Here is a 15,000-nt window from a genome sequence, read left to right as displayed (position 1 = left end):
ACCACAGACTACAAAGCTCCACACTCACCCGGAACACCCCGGAGAATTGCTCTATAATTGCTACCATTTCACGCCGGGCCGTTTGGTTCTCCTCAGAGGAGGTTCCTGGGTGGGAGCGCTCCCCTGCTCCTCTGGTGGCGCTGAGCGGGTCAGCTGCTCTGTGTTTGAACGGAGCCGTCCGGTGACCGGGTGCAGGGCCCGGGTCCAGCGATGAGACCGGATCTGGACCGTTGCCGACGGTGACAGAGGCTGCGGCACGATGACCTCATCTTTATTGTGTGGTGTATATATATATTTACGTTAGAGTGTGTTATATAAGTGAAGTCATTCGTTTAACAACCTGCTGGACGGTGAAACAAATAGACGCGCGCATGTACGTGTGCACGAACACACACACACGCAAACACACGCACACGCACACACACACACACACACACACAGACACACACACACACACACACATACACCCTGGTTCTCTTTAAACGCGGGGCATGGTTGCCCAACCCAATTCTGACGGCATTTGAGGTCAATAAATGTTTTATTTTATTCATAAATTCAAACTTCATAAGGTAAGTAATGAGCGTTGTGGGAAGGGCTTGCTCTGCAGCCAAGGGGAGGAGGAAGTGTGTCATCAGCTCACGGGTTCACATCCTCTCTCAGCAGGAAGTGAGGTAGGTCCATAGCCCCGCCCACTTGACGTACAGATTAAGAAAATGAAAGCGATTCTTTATGCACTTATCTACAGACTCACAGGTAAGAACTGTGTGCATCATTAGTTAGGGGGGGAACCTAGGCAGCCAATCACATGCCTGGACAATCCCCTGTGGTACCTAGGCAGCCAATCAGATTCCTGGACACGCCGCTGTGGTACCTAGGCGGCCAATCAGATGCCCGGACAAGCCCCTCCGGTGCCAACAAGGCCCCACCTCATGAAGCAGAGCGAGGCAGCGTGTTGAAACCGGATGCTCTGATGCCACCGGAGCATTGCTGCGCTAAACGTCGTCGGGCGTTGCACATGATCGTTATTTAACGTGATCACTGCCCCCAACAACATTTTCCATGGGCGGGACAAGGAATGAAAAGAGTTTGTCTGGGGGTTTGTCTCGACAGGTAAGGAGGTTGCCAGGGAGTATGTTGTGCCTGGGAGCTCCTCTTGGGCCCATCAACACCCTGGCGATGTCAGGGGCTTTTCATGGTTCATTAAACACTAGGATTGCAATTCAGTTTAGGAAAACAAAGTCGTCCTTCAGTGGGTGAGAGAGGCTGGGTAGGAGGCTGTGTGTCTCCTCACAGTGTGTAAGAGGTGGTGTGTGTCCTCATAAGTGGGTGGGAGGTGGTGTGTGTCCTCACAGTGTGTAAGAGGTGGTGTGTGTCTCCTCACAGTGTGTAAGAGGTGGTGTGTGTCCTCACAGTGTGTAAGAGGTGGTGTGTGTCCTCACAGTGTGTAAGAGGTGGTGTGTGTCCTCACAGTGTGTAAGAGGTGGTGTGTGTCCTCACAGTGTGTAAGAGGTGGTGTGTGTCTCCTCACAGTGTGTAAGAGGTGGTGTGTGTCCTCACAGTGTGTAAGAGGTGGTGTGTGTCCTCACAGTGTGTAAGAGGTGGTGTGTGTCCTCACAGTGTGTAAGAGGTGGTGTGTGTCTCCTCACAGTGTGTAAGAGGTGGTGTGTGTCCTCACAGTGTGTAAGAGGTGGTGTGTCTCCTCACAGTGTGTAAGAGGTGGTGTGTGTCCTCATAAGTGGGTGGGAGGTGGTGTGTGTCTCCTCACAGTGTGTAAGAGGTGGTGTGTGTCTCCTCACAGTGTGTAAGAGGTGGTGTGTGTCCTCACAGTGTGTAAGAGGTGGTGTGTGTCCTCACAGTGTGTAAGAGGTGGTGTGTGTCCTCACAGTGTGTAAGAGGTGGTGTGTGTCTCCTCACAGTGTGTAAGAGGTGGTGTGTGTCCTCACAGTGTGTAAGAGGTGGTGTGTGTCCTCACAGTGTGTAAGAGGTGGTGTGTGTCCTCACAGTGTGTAAGAGGTGGTGTGTGTCTCCTCACAGTGTGTAAGAGGTGGTGTGTGTCCTCACAGTGTGTAAGAGGTGGTGTGTGTCCTCACAGTGTGTAAGAGGTGGTGTGTGTCTCCTCACAGTGTGTAAGAGGTGGTGTGTGTCCTCACAGTGTGTAAGAGGTGGTGTGTCTCCTCACAGTGTGTAAGAGGTGGTGTGTGTCCTCACAGTGTGTAAGAGGTGGTGTGTGTCCTCACAGTGGGTGGGAGGTGTTGTGTGTCCTCATAAGTGGGTGGGAGGTGGTGTGTGTCCTCACAGTGGGTGGGAGGTGTTGTGTGTCCTCATAAGTGGGTGGGAGGTGGTGTGTGTCTCCTCACAGTGTGTAAGAGGTGGTGTGTGTCTCCTCACAGTGTGTAAGAGGTGGTGTGTGTCCTCACAGTGTGTAAGAGGTGGTGTGTGTCCTCACAGTGTGTAAGAGGTGGTGTGTCTCCTCACAGTGTGTAAGAGGTGGTGTGTCTCCTCACAGTGTGTAAGAGGTGGTGTGTGTCTCCTCACAGTGTGTAAGAGGTGGTGTGTCTCATAAGTGGGTGGGAGGTGGTGTGTGTCCTCATAAGTGGGTGGGAGGTGGTGTGTGTCCTCATAAGTGGGTGGGAGGTGGTGTGTGTCCTCATAAGTGGGTGGGAGGTGGTGTGTGTCCTCATAAGTGGGTACGGTCCTTGTGGCTATGAAAATACACTCCAGGATTTACACTTTTTCATTGGACCTTCCATTGTAATTGGGTAATTTAGTCTTTATGAGCAATGTGCATGGTAATGTAGTCTTTATGATAAGGATGCATGGGTAATGTAGTCTTTAAGAGCAGGGGGCTTGGGTAATGTAGTCTTTAAGAGCAGGGGGACGTGGGTAATGTAGTCTTTAAGAGCAGGGGGCTTGGGTAATGTAGTCTTTAAGAGCAGGGGGCTAGGGTAATGTAGTCTTTAAGAGCTCAGTGATACCACAGGCATCACCTGTCCACACCTCCACCGCTGGCAGTCAATAGCAGTGTGTGTGTGTGTGTGTGTGTGTGTGTGTGTGTGTGTGTGTGTGTGTGTGTGTGTGTGTGTGTGTGTGTGTGTGTGTGTGTGTGTGTGTGTGTGTGTAATTAAGTGAGTGGTGATGCAGCCATTAGTCTCGGCCGTCCAGGAGGAACATGGCTCCTCTCCCCCTCATTACGACCCTGGGGACAGTTCCCCCTGTAGCCCCCAGGTGTGCGCCCCGTTTAGGGTCAGTCACTTATCAACAGCGTCAGCCGGGACTACCATAACCACAACAATAAGGAACACACAAGGGTCAGAGGTCAACTTGCCCTGGGGTGCAGTCAGATGAGACCGCTGACGCTGAGGGATTGAACCGGGAACCTTTCCACTCAGAAATTGACCACATATTGATTAGATTCATACGACCTAAGAAGGTCTCTTTGTCTATCTGTATTCTCTATCTGTATCTGTCTCCATCCTGTGTTCCTCGTCTGTCCACAGGATACTGTCTGTGCGTCTGTCCTGCTCTGCAGACCTCAGTGAGTCCGCCATCGCCTCGGAACCAGAGAGAGTCTGAAACCGCCCCCCTGGTTCTCTGTGGAACGTCGCGGTGGACCGAGAGCAGAGCTCTGATGACTGGCTCTCGGCGCTCTCTATGAGGCCCATTAAACCCATGTTGATGTCCAGGGGTCGCCTCCCTCAGCCCCCCTCAGGGCGCAGGAATGTCCAGACGTCTGTCCGCTCAGAGCAACCAGCGGCCGTCCACAGAGCACATACCCCACATCACACTCTCTGATCCACAGCGATAACACAAAGATAACACAACGACAACACAACAGTAGCAAAACGATACCGCAACGATAACACAGCGATAACACAACGATAACACAGCGATAACACAACGATAACACAACGACAACACAACGATAGCACAACGATACCACAACGATAACACAATGATACAACGATAACAGTGTACCGTCACACTGAGGGGAGAGAGAGGAAAACAAGTCCACTTTACGACCGCACAAATTACTGAGAAAGAAAAACAGGGCTAGATTAAAACTAATGTGGAAAAGATAATTATCATCAGACTGGACTTTAGGGCCGTGTTCATTTGTGATCATTAGGTCTTGTGTTTACATCTGTAATCATCCCCATGACGTCTGCTGAAGCAGGTTCTGTTCTGCTGTTCTGCCGCTCTGAGTGACAGCTCTCCTGATTAGGACTCCCTCGTTCCACCTCTCTCCATGTCTCTGTGGTCGCTCCGTCGCTCTCTCTCTCTCTCCTTCCACCGCCACCCCGGTGTCTCTCTCTCTCACCACATTCATGGCTCCTTTCTCTTTCCATGTGTCTCTCTCTCTCTCCCCCCCCCCCCTCTCTCTCTCTCTCTCTCTCTCTCCCCCCCCCCTCTCTCTCTCTCTCTCTCTCTCTCTCTCTATCTCCCCCTCCACTCTCTCTTTGTCTCTCTATCTGTCTTTCTCTCTCTCTCCCCTTCCCCCCCCCCTCTCTCGCCCCCCTCTCTCCCCATTCCAATCTCTCTCTGTCTCCCTCTCCCGCCCCCCCTCTCTCTCTCCCCCTCGCTCTCTCACCCTCCCCTCTCTCTCCCTCTCTCTCACCCTCCCCTCTCTCTCTCTCTCTCTCTCTCTCTCTCTCTCTCTCTCTCTCTCTCTCTCTCTCTCTCACCCTCCCCTCTCACCCTCCCCTCTCTCTCTCTCTCTCTCTCTCTCACCCTCCCCTCTCACCCTCCCCTCTCACCCTCCTCTCTCTCTCTCTCTCTCTCTCTCTCTCTCTCTCTCTCTCTCTCTCTCTCTCTCTCTCTCCCTTTCCCGCCCCCTCTCTCTGTCTCTCTCTCCCCCCCTCACTCTCCCCCCCCCCTCTCTCTCTCCCCCCCCCTCACTCTCCCCCCCTCTCTCTCTCCCCCCCCTCTCTCTCGGTTGCTCCACCCCTCTGCTCTGTCTCTCATCAGAGTAGGCCTGGTTCTCATTTAGTCCTGGAGTGTGGATCAGGTACAGATCCACACAATCAGTCACAGAAATCTTGAATTAATGTAATATTATTAAATATTCATTTATACTATTATCTATTCAGGGGTCCTTTGGGGACCACACCTACGAACATCCTGACCAGCGGCATTCCGTCTCACTTTGATGTTTACAAACCAAATGTTGAACTGAATCTGTCGGCTACGGGACTATGGGATGTGTGTGTGTGTGTGTGTGTGTGTGTCTGTGTGTGTGTGTGTGTGCGTGTGCGTGCGTGCATGTGTGTGTGTTCGCGGTCCACAGAACACATGTGTTTGTTCTGAACAGACGCAGACGTCTTTGTCGCTATCAGATGGTAAACCTCTCCCTCAGATCCGCTGGCTTTTTGTTTTGTTCCGCCCGGCATCTTCCGGTCGGTTGTAAACGATGGGTCCGCCATTAAACCTCAAACGCACACATTTCGTTCAGATGGAGTCAGAGACAGCTGGGAATTAACAGACTGGATCCACGCATAGAGGCGCCATAAACAGGCCGATCAGAACCGGCGTGCGCAGGGTGGGCCTCGTGAGGAGAACCGATCCCATAAAAGAGACACAGCTGATGCAGCTCGGTGCCACGACGGTTCTGTAATCAACAGGGCGCGGCCCGCCGCCATAACGGGAAAAACTATTTTCATGATCCGACTGCGAGGACACTTCAGAACGTGACAAAAAGAGTCCCGAGGTTCACGACGGCTTCACGAGGCGCCAGAGCGGTCGACGTGATTGGACGGACACAGGGAGACGGTAGAGGTGGCCGTTTGGATTCAGAGGGACATCATCAGATGTGTCCTGACGGGAGAAGATCTTATTGGTCAGAACAAAACCCATGTTTGCCGAGCACTCGCCACAGTGTCACTCACTGAGGAACACCGCGATAGCGCTGCATTCTTCAGACTATACCGGCCTGGAGATCAACTCCACCGTTTCCGGACAGCTCCATGAAGCCCCCGCCCCTTAGGCCGTCAACAGCCCAGAGGAAAGCCTTTAGAGGATGATCAGAGCCTTCAGAAGATGATCAGAGCCTTGAGAAGATGATCAGAGCCTTGAGAAGATGATCAGAGCCTTCAGAAGATGATCAGAGCCTTGAGAAGATGATCAGAGCCTTCAGAAGATGATCAGAGCCTTCAGAAGATGATCAGAGCCTTCAGAAGGGACCCAGGTCGGGTCCTCTGATGCAGGCCCTTAGGTCCTGACAACCACCCGTCATTAACAATAACAAATAAATCACGCACCATTCATCTGAAACGGTCCAGCTGACGTGACACTTCGCTCCTGAGTGTCTGCTCATGGTTTCATGTTACTTTCTCCTCCCGTCCGTCATCGGGGTCATATACAGTAGTAGTATCCACGGAAACCCGCCGACCGGTACCGGTGTTGACATGGTATCCATTGCAACCGGCGGCGTTAAAGCCAGCGGTCCGGAGGGCCTATAGCAGGAGGAGGAGGAAGAGGAGGAGGAGGAGGAGGAGGAGGAGGAGAAAAGCCGCTGAGTTAAATGTCCGCTAACCGTTTGTGATCTAGCCCCGCGCGGCTAACGGAAACAGGGGCTATGTTACAAACGGACGCACACAAACCTTAGAGTAGAAATAAACGAGAAGCCGTGAGGTCACGCCGGTCTATTTTGACTAACCTCGTAGACTTTAAAGGTCCCACGACATGCCACCGTTACAAGCCGTTTTGAAAACCTCTTATGACATCACAGGTGGGCGTGTCCACCTAGATGTGTGCTGGATAGATCAGTCTACCAGCCTACCCAGTGGACTGCGGCAAAACGTTGCTCATCTATCCATCAAACATCTAGGTGGACACGCCCACCTGTGACTAGTGATCCAAACAGCTTGTAATGGCTAATCACAATCACACCTGGTGGGATGTCGTGGGTCCTTTAAAGATTGATATTGGATGTTGGTTTTTGTTGCTGTCCTCGATCGGTGAGTCAGAGCCAGATGCTGGACTCAAGTATGCAGGGGAATATTTCAACCTTTTCTTTGTTCTGCTTCAAACTATTGTCTTCAATCCCCGGCTTAATCAATGAAGGTATCTTAAATCTTAAGAGAGCTAAATGTTAGATCTTGTTGCAAAATAGCGTCTTGGTGGGATATGAAAGCATATTTCACAAGGTTGTGTTTTGTGTTTGACGTGTGTCCCGAGTTACGGGAACATGAAAGCCGAGGATAATTCTTTGTTGACAGACTGAGTGACCGGAACAGCTGTTACCCATCACCAAACCCCACCCCCCACTCCTACCCCCACCTACAGCAGGTCAGCTCAACCCCACCCTCTCGTATCAGAGATCCGATCAGCGCTTTGATCCAAGGAGACTTGGAGTGAGTTCAGATGTCATTAAGGAGCAGATAGGGTTAGACAGTACAGAGACAGGTCATTAAGGAGCAGGTAGGGGTTAGGCAGTACAGAGACAGGTCATTAAGGAGCAGGTAGGGGTTAGACAGTACAGAGACAGGTCATTAAGGAGCAGATAGGGTTAGACAGTACAGAGACAGGTCATTAAGGAGCAGGTAGGGGTTAGACAGTACAGAGACAGGTCATTAAGGAGCAGGTAGGGGTTAGACAGTACAGAGACAGGTCATTAAGGAGCAGGTAGGGGTTAGACAGTAGAGACAGGTCATTAAGGAGCAGGTAGGGGTTAGGCAGTACAGAGACAGGTCATTAAGGAGCAGGTAGGGGTTAGGCAGTACAGAGACAGGCCATTAAGGAGCAGGTAGGGGTTAGACAGTACAGAGACAGGCCATTAAGGAGCAGGTAGGGGTTAGACAGTACAGAGACAGGTCATTAAGGAGCAGGTAGGGGTTAGACAGTACAGAGACAGGTCATTAAGGAGCAGATAGGGTTAGACAGTACAGAGACAGGTCATTAAGGAGCAGGTAGGGGTTAGACAGTACAGAGACAGGTCATTAAGGAGCAGGTAGGGGTTAGACAGTACAGAGACAGGTCATTAAGGAGCAGGTAGGGGTTAGACAGTACAGAGACAGGTCATTAAGGAGCAGATAGGGTTAGACAGTACAGAGACAGGTTATTAAGGAGCAGGTAGGGGTTAGACAGTACAGAGACAGGTCATTAAGGAGCAGGTAGGGGTTAGACAGTACAGAGACAGGTCATTAAGGAGCAGGTAGGGGTTAGACAGTACAGAGACAGGTCATTAAGGAGCAGGTAGGGGTTGGACAGTAGAGAGACAGGTCATTAAGGAGCAGGTAGGGGTTAGACAGTACAGAGACAGGTCATTAAGGAGCAGGTAGGGGTTAGACAGTACAGAGACAGGTCATTAAGGAGCAGGTAGGGGTTAGACAGTACAGAGACGGGTCATTAAGGAGCAGGTAGGGGTTAGACAGTACAGAGACAGGTCATTAAGGAGCAGGTAGGGGTTAGACAGTACAGAGACAGGTCATTAAGGAGCAGGTAGGGGTAAGATGGATGACGTTGGGGATCGAACCCATTGCCCTTCCACTGGGAGTCGACCCCCTCACCACTAGTCTGTCCTGCCAGTATTTCCCAGCTCTCCCAGCTCTCAGTTTAACAACGTTCTGCTTGGATCACTAGCGACTATAAAGCCGGCTTTACAGCCCAGACGGGTTTTGATTAAAACATGTCACTATCGCACCCAGCGGACAACGTAGTTAATATCCCTGCTGCCCCCCACACACACACACACACACAAGCACGCACACACAAACACAGTCGATATAGGCTGATATCGTTCACAGAATACAAAGGAAACACTGACTCACCACGAATAGAACGGACCCAAGAGCCCAGGTGAGCCGTGATAAATACAGCTGGGACGCATTGGGCTAAGGGGACCAGCGGAAGGGGGTCTCATTAGCTCCACGGAGGTGTCCCTGATTGGGGGTCTGCCCCTCTGGGTCCCCGGGCCCGGGTAGCAGGCCAAACTATTGAAGACAGGTCTGGCACCAGCTGCTCGGTCCATATCAGACCCCCGGTTAGTCTTATGAGCAACATGAGTGTTTGTTAAAGGTCTCTTGGGCTGTAGGGCCTTCCGGTGGGTCGACATCTGAGCATCTGACTGAGCATAAATAGATAGATTAAGAAGCATCTTTCAATTTTTTCCCTAATCAATCCTCACTGTCCACCGTCCAACGGTAACCATCCTGTACTGTCTAACCCTACCGGCTCCTTGAAGACCTGTCTCTGTACTGTCTAACCCCTACCTGCTCCTTGAAGACCTGTCTCTGTACTGTCTAACCCATACCGGCTCCTTAATGACCTGTCTCTGTACTGTCTAACCCCTACCTGCTCCTTAATGACCTGTCTCTGTACTGTCTAACCCCTACCGGCTCCTTAATGACCTGTCTCTGTACTGTCTAACCCCTACCTGCTCCTTAATGACCTGTCTCTGTACTGTCTAACCCCTACCTGCTCCTTAATGCCCTGTCTCTGTACTGTCTAACCCATACCGGCTCCTTGAAGACCTGTCTCTGTACTGTCTAACCCCTACCTGCTCCTTAATGACCTGTCTCTGTACTGTCTAACCCCTACCCGCCCATTAATGACCTGTCTCTGTATGTCTAACCCCTACCTGCTCCTTAATGACCCGTCTCTGTACTGTCTAACCCCTACCTGCTCCTTAATGACCTGTCTCTGTACTGTCTAACCCATACCGGCTCCTTGAAGACCTGTCTCTGTACTGTCTAACCCCTAGCTGCTCCATAATGACCCGTCTCTGTACTGTCTAACCCCTACCTGCTCCTTAATGTCCTGTCTCTGTACTGTCTAACCCCTACCTGCTCCTTAATGACCTGTCTCTGTACTGTCTAACCCCTACCTGCTCCTTAATGACCTGTCTCTGTACTGTCTAACCCCTACCCGCCCATTAATGACCTGTCTCTGTACTGTCTAACCCCTACCCGCTCCTTAATGACCCGTCTCTGTACTGTCTAACCCCTACCTGCTCCTTAATGACCTGTCTCTGTACTGTCTAACCCATACCGGCTCCTTGAAGACCTGTCTCTGTACTGTCTAACCCCTAGCTGCTCCATAATGACCCGTCTCTGTACTGTCTAACCCCTACCTGCTCCTTAATGTCCTGTCTCTGTACTGTCTAACCCCTACCCGCTCCTTAATGACCTGTCTCTGTACTGTCTAACCCCTACCTGCTCCTTAATGACCCGTCTCTGTACTGTCTAACCCCTACCTGCTCCTTAATGACCTGTCTCTGTACTGTCTAACCCATACCGGCTCCTTGAAGACCTGTTTCTGTACTGTCTAACCCCTAGCTGCTCCATAATGACCCGTCTCTGTACTGTCTAACCCCTACCTGCTCCTTAATGTCCTGTCTCTGTACTGTCTAACCCCTACCTGCTCCTTAATGACCTGTCTCTGTACTGTCAAACCCCTACCTGCTCCTTAATGACCCTTTCTCTGTACTGTCTAACCCCTACCTGCTCCTTAATGACCTGTCTCTGTACTGTCTAACCCCTACCTGCTCCTCAATGACCTGTCTCTGTACTGTCTAACCCCTACCTGCTCCTCAATGACCTGCCTCTCTACTGTCTAACCCCTACCTCCTCCTAATGACCTGCCTCTGCCTCTCTGTGTGTTGCTGTGGATAAAGACATCTGCTAAATGCCTTAATGGTGATGACTACTGAGTGGTAAACAGTGCAAAGGAACATTTTTGTGGAGTTAGCGTGTCTGTCTGCATTGGTTTCCTATTGCTTCCATTCAGTAGGAACAGTGACTCACGGCTGAGCAGAAGTGACCTCATCTCGGACTGCCCGGGAGCCCACCAATGGGGTGGGGTCCCATTGAACCTCTACTCCAAATCCAAATCCAATTGGACGAGTCCTGAGATGTTTAGACTTCCCTTCCCCTGTCCCGCAGCAGATGACTCTCGGAGCTTTGTGGGTGTGTGTGTTTGTGTGTCCCTGTGTGTGACTGTGTGTCTGTGTTTGTGTGTGCGTGACTGTGTGTGTGGCTGTGTGTCTTTGTGCTTGTGTGTGTTTATGCATGTGTGTAACTGTGTGCGTAGCTGTGTGTCTTTGTGTGTGTGTGTTTATGTATGTTTGTGTGTGTCGTGACTGTGTGTTTGTGTGACTTTTTGTCTGTAAATGCAAGATGATGATGATGTTGATGATGAGGATGAAGAATTTGTTCGTTTATTTCAGACAATGATTCAGGAGTTCAATACAGGTTCACTTAGCACCAAACACTACATCCCTCTTTACTCATTGTGCTCGGCTGACAATTTTCCCCTAACGCTATGGCGCTAGAGGAGAAAAGTGACGTTAAACGAGCTCCATGCTATATTTCGCTTGTTTTAGAGACTAGAACAGTTTAGAACAAGACATTTCTCCCACTTGAATAACCAGGAACGTTGGGGATGTTTTTAAATCCATCAAATTCAGAACATTCGGAAATCTGTCAACACAAGTGATGACTTGTTCCATTGTGTAGTTTATAGTTTACTGTATGAAGAGAATAGTGACACAGAAGCCAGTTGATTTTCAGTAGTTTTATTGAAAAATGCCTCTTCTGTTTCAGAAATAAATAAGAAAATAAGGCTGTGGGGTTCACAATCTGCAGTTCAAAACCAAGCAGCAATTCCATATCCATAGTCTTGCAAGCAGCTTCCCTCTGCATTTTGATATTTGAAATAAACGGCAACGACTCTCTTCTGGTTAGAAGGAGAGGTCGACGGTAACACTAAATATACACCACAGACATGCAAATTCCACCTTTCCGTAATGTGTTTTGACGGCGTAAAAAAAAAAAGAAAATGATAAATATTCGAGATACAAAATCTATGCGGTGTGTAACGTGTCCTACTGGAAGTGAATCTCTGTAAAGGCACTCTGAACAGAAAAGGCTATATAAGTTAAAGAAGTAGAAAGAAACCACAAGTCTGGCTTTTATATTTTGGACTTATCGTCATGGCAACTTACAAATAACATTTCATAACATCTCTCTCTCTCGCCAACGACCACTTCCTGTGGAGCAGGTAGTCGTTTCCCCTCTTCTTCCTGTTCGCTTTGTGATGAAGCCTGCAGGACCCAGCACTGCTCGTTGATAAACCCGGGATGAGTTGATTAAACGCCCAATTAGAAACTAAACCAACTATTGTAGACGTTTTCGCCCAATTGACTTTCAGTCCAAGAAAAGCGTTTGGCTCCGGCCCCTCCCCCGACCCAACCCCGCCCCCCTCCCTCTTAAGCCCCTCCTCCAAAACCACGGGAGCTCAAACCAAAACGACCCCCTGAGATTCCTCAAGGCATCAAAATCGCGTTCCCGGAAAATACGGGCAAGGTATCAAACCCTGTTGTTTGTGGTGGGTGAACATATGAAGGAATGCAGCTTATGATAGCGATTACGTAACAGATACATCGACCACAGGTTGGAACACATGGAGCAACACAACAAAACAAGGAACTCCAGGCGGCGGGCCGGACTTAGGACGCTCGCCTCTTAGACGGCGTCCGCGATAGAGACCTCTTCAGTCGCAGGTTGTGTGAGAGCTCCTCCTCTTCCTCGTGGACGGGCACCCGGTAGCTATTGGGCTGGGCCGGGCGTTGGTCTGTCCGTCGGAGTGAGGGGGAGGAGGAGGTGGATTGGACAACAGACAACGGGTTTACATCCGGGCACAGAGGGATACGTTTCATGGACTGCTGGCCGGACAGACGCAGGACACAAGCAGCTGGGAACATCAGCACCTGCACTCTAAAGTGCTTTTCACCCCTTTTGCTTTCTTTTGTGTTATGATCGTATTCAAGAATCAATCGTGTCACTTTTTGTCAGTTAATCATCGACAAAAAATTAAAAAAATCGAGTCAATTTAAATTAATAATCATCAATCAATGATTAATAAGAAGATCCTTTCAATAACCATATTAAAGGGTTTCATCACAGAGACACACAAGCGTTGAAATTGAATTGAAAATCAACCACGGTTAAAAAAAAACATTAGTACACAATTCCAATACTTTGTACATTAGTAAGTCAAATAAAAAACAAAACGTACAAAACGTTTAAAAAAAGGTTATTTTTCTACGTTGTGTCGACTCGACTCAAAGTGGAGACGGAGGCAGGAAGTCGGCATTCCACAAGCAGCAGATGGTTACGATGCAAGCCTGGCGCTACGGATGTTAGGAGGCGGTCAGCGTTGGACGCGGGTTCGATTCCCCGCGTACACAAGGCCCAGGAATTAGTGTTTTTATTTACAGATGTCGCCTCGGACAGAGACGATGCGACCGGGTGGTGTTGCGGAGCTCCTGGCCCGTACACGTCCACGGCAGTGTTAGTAAGACTGCCGGTCAGGGTTTGATTCATGCTGCTCCTGCCTTGCTCTGATTGGTCGCCGGCGTCAAGGTGCAAAATGGCGTCAAGGTGCAAAATGGCTGCCTGCTCGGGACGTTCCCTAAGATGTTAGTAGTCCTCCTCTTTGAGTGGGTTAATGGTTTTGCTCCGTCGCTGTTTATCCGAGTAACAGGGGCGCGAGCGGGTGAGTGTGGCGGTGGGGGGGGTGGGGGGGGGGGGGGGGGGGGGCGGGTTGAGTGAGGTTGAGTGGGGGGGCAGGTGGGTGTTTTGGAGGGAAAGCGTTGCAGGGAGTGAGTGAGTTACTATGATGAACCTGAAACAGGCCAAACAGGAAGGGAGGTCAACCGGCGTGTTACCAGCAACAAGTCAAACATTACTGTCAACGGGGGTTAGTTAGTAACGTAGGGGTTAGTTAGTACCATAGGGGCTAGTTACTACCATACTTTGAACCGGGGTTAGTTAGTACCATAGGGGTTAGTTACTACCAGACTATGAACTGGGTTAGTTAGTACCATAGGGGTTAGTTACTACCATACTATGAACTGGGGTTAGTTAGTACCATAGGGGTTAGTTACTACCAGACTATGAACTGGGGTTAGTTAGTACCATAGGGGTTAGTTACTACCATACTATGACCGAGGTTAGTTAGTACCATAGGGGTTAGTTACTACCAGACTATGATCCGGGTTAGTTACAGACCGTATTGATCACATTAAGGGTTAGGGTTGCCTTATTTAAAGTAACATGGTAAATAATAAGTTAATAAACCTTTCGTTTAGAACTTGCATCTCCAAACTCAAATTCACCTTTCATGAATGGGGTCCTTAGGAGGGGTACTAAGGGGGTCCTAAGGGGGGTTCTGAGGGGGTTCTAAGGGGGTTCTAAGGGGGGTTCTAAGGGGGGTTCTAAGGGGGTTCTGAGGGGGTTCTAAGGGGGTTCTAAGGGGGTTTCTAAGAGGGGTTCTAAGGGGGGTTCTGAGGGGGTTCTAAGGGGGGTTCTGAGGGGGTTCTGGGGGGGTTCTGAGGGGGTTCTGGGGGGGTTCCTGGCGCTGCTTACCTCTGTATCCTTGTCCGTTGTAGGGGATGCCCACGCACTGGGACGAGTCGCAGTACCCCGCCGGCCCTGGGGGGCCCCTCACCCCGGCGTGGCCCTGGCGGCCGGGGGGCCCGCGGGGCCCGGCACTGCCTGGGGGTCCCGTGGCCCCGGTCCGGCTCTCACCGGGCGGACCTGGGGACGCAACACACATCAGAGGGGATCACAGCGGACAGAGGACGGACATGAACCCCTTCAGACCAGAGATCAGAGGACATTAGACGGGGATAAGAGGAGATATTAGTTCATATTGGTTGAGAGATTAGATGAGATCAGAAAAGGGGTAATATTAAATCAGATCACATTGTATTAGTGGTGATAATAAATGATGATTGTAGACATGCGTTACCACTGGGGACCTCATTTAGTAAAATTAGGTTTCACTTGAATAATTCTCAGAAAGTAGGAATACCGACGCATGCCCCACTGACAGAACCCCCCTCTGAGTTTCCTCGTCCCAGTCTGACTTCATGAAGTCACATCCGCACTAATGGGACCGGATTCACTTCTAACAATGTGTGTGTGTGTGTGTGTGTGTGTGTGTGTGTGTGTGTGTGTGTGTGTGTGTGTGTGTGTGTGTGTGTGGGAGAGAGAGAGGAGA

At 50.3% G+C, this 15,000-nt stretch overlaps 2 protein-coding genes across 2 annotated transcripts in view; both read right to left on the bottom strand.

Moving 5' to 3' along the window:
* Positions 1 to 15,000, bottom strand: part of col12a1b (collagen, type XII, alpha 1b) — a 175,122-nt gene that overhangs the window by 57,035 nt on the left and 103,087 nt on the right. The gene's annotated exons all lie outside the window — the stretch shown is intronic.
* Positions 12,196 to 14,568, bottom strand: LOC130374500 (collagen alpha-1(XII) chain-like). The gene is made up of 2 exons (XM_056581295.1): positions 14,364 to 14,568; positions 12,196 to 12,567 (listed from the first exon to the last, which is right to left on the bottom strand). Exons 1-2 carry the CDS (start codon positions 14,551 to 14,553, stop codon positions 12,443 to 12,445), a joined length of 315 nt encoding a protein of 104 aa, XP_056437270.1. The 5' UTR covers positions 14,554 to 14,568; the 3' UTR covers positions 12,196 to 12,442.

This window comes from Gadus chalcogrammus, chromosome 21, assembly GCF_026213295.1.
Source record: "Gadus chalcogrammus isolate NIFS_2021 chromosome 21, NIFS_Gcha_1.0, whole genome shotgun sequence".
Classification (NCBI taxonomy): domain Eukaryota; kingdom Metazoa; phylum Chordata; class Actinopteri; order Gadiformes; family Gadidae; genus Gadus; species Gadus chalcogrammus.
This window is presented reverse-complemented; position numbering and strand designations above follow the sequence as displayed.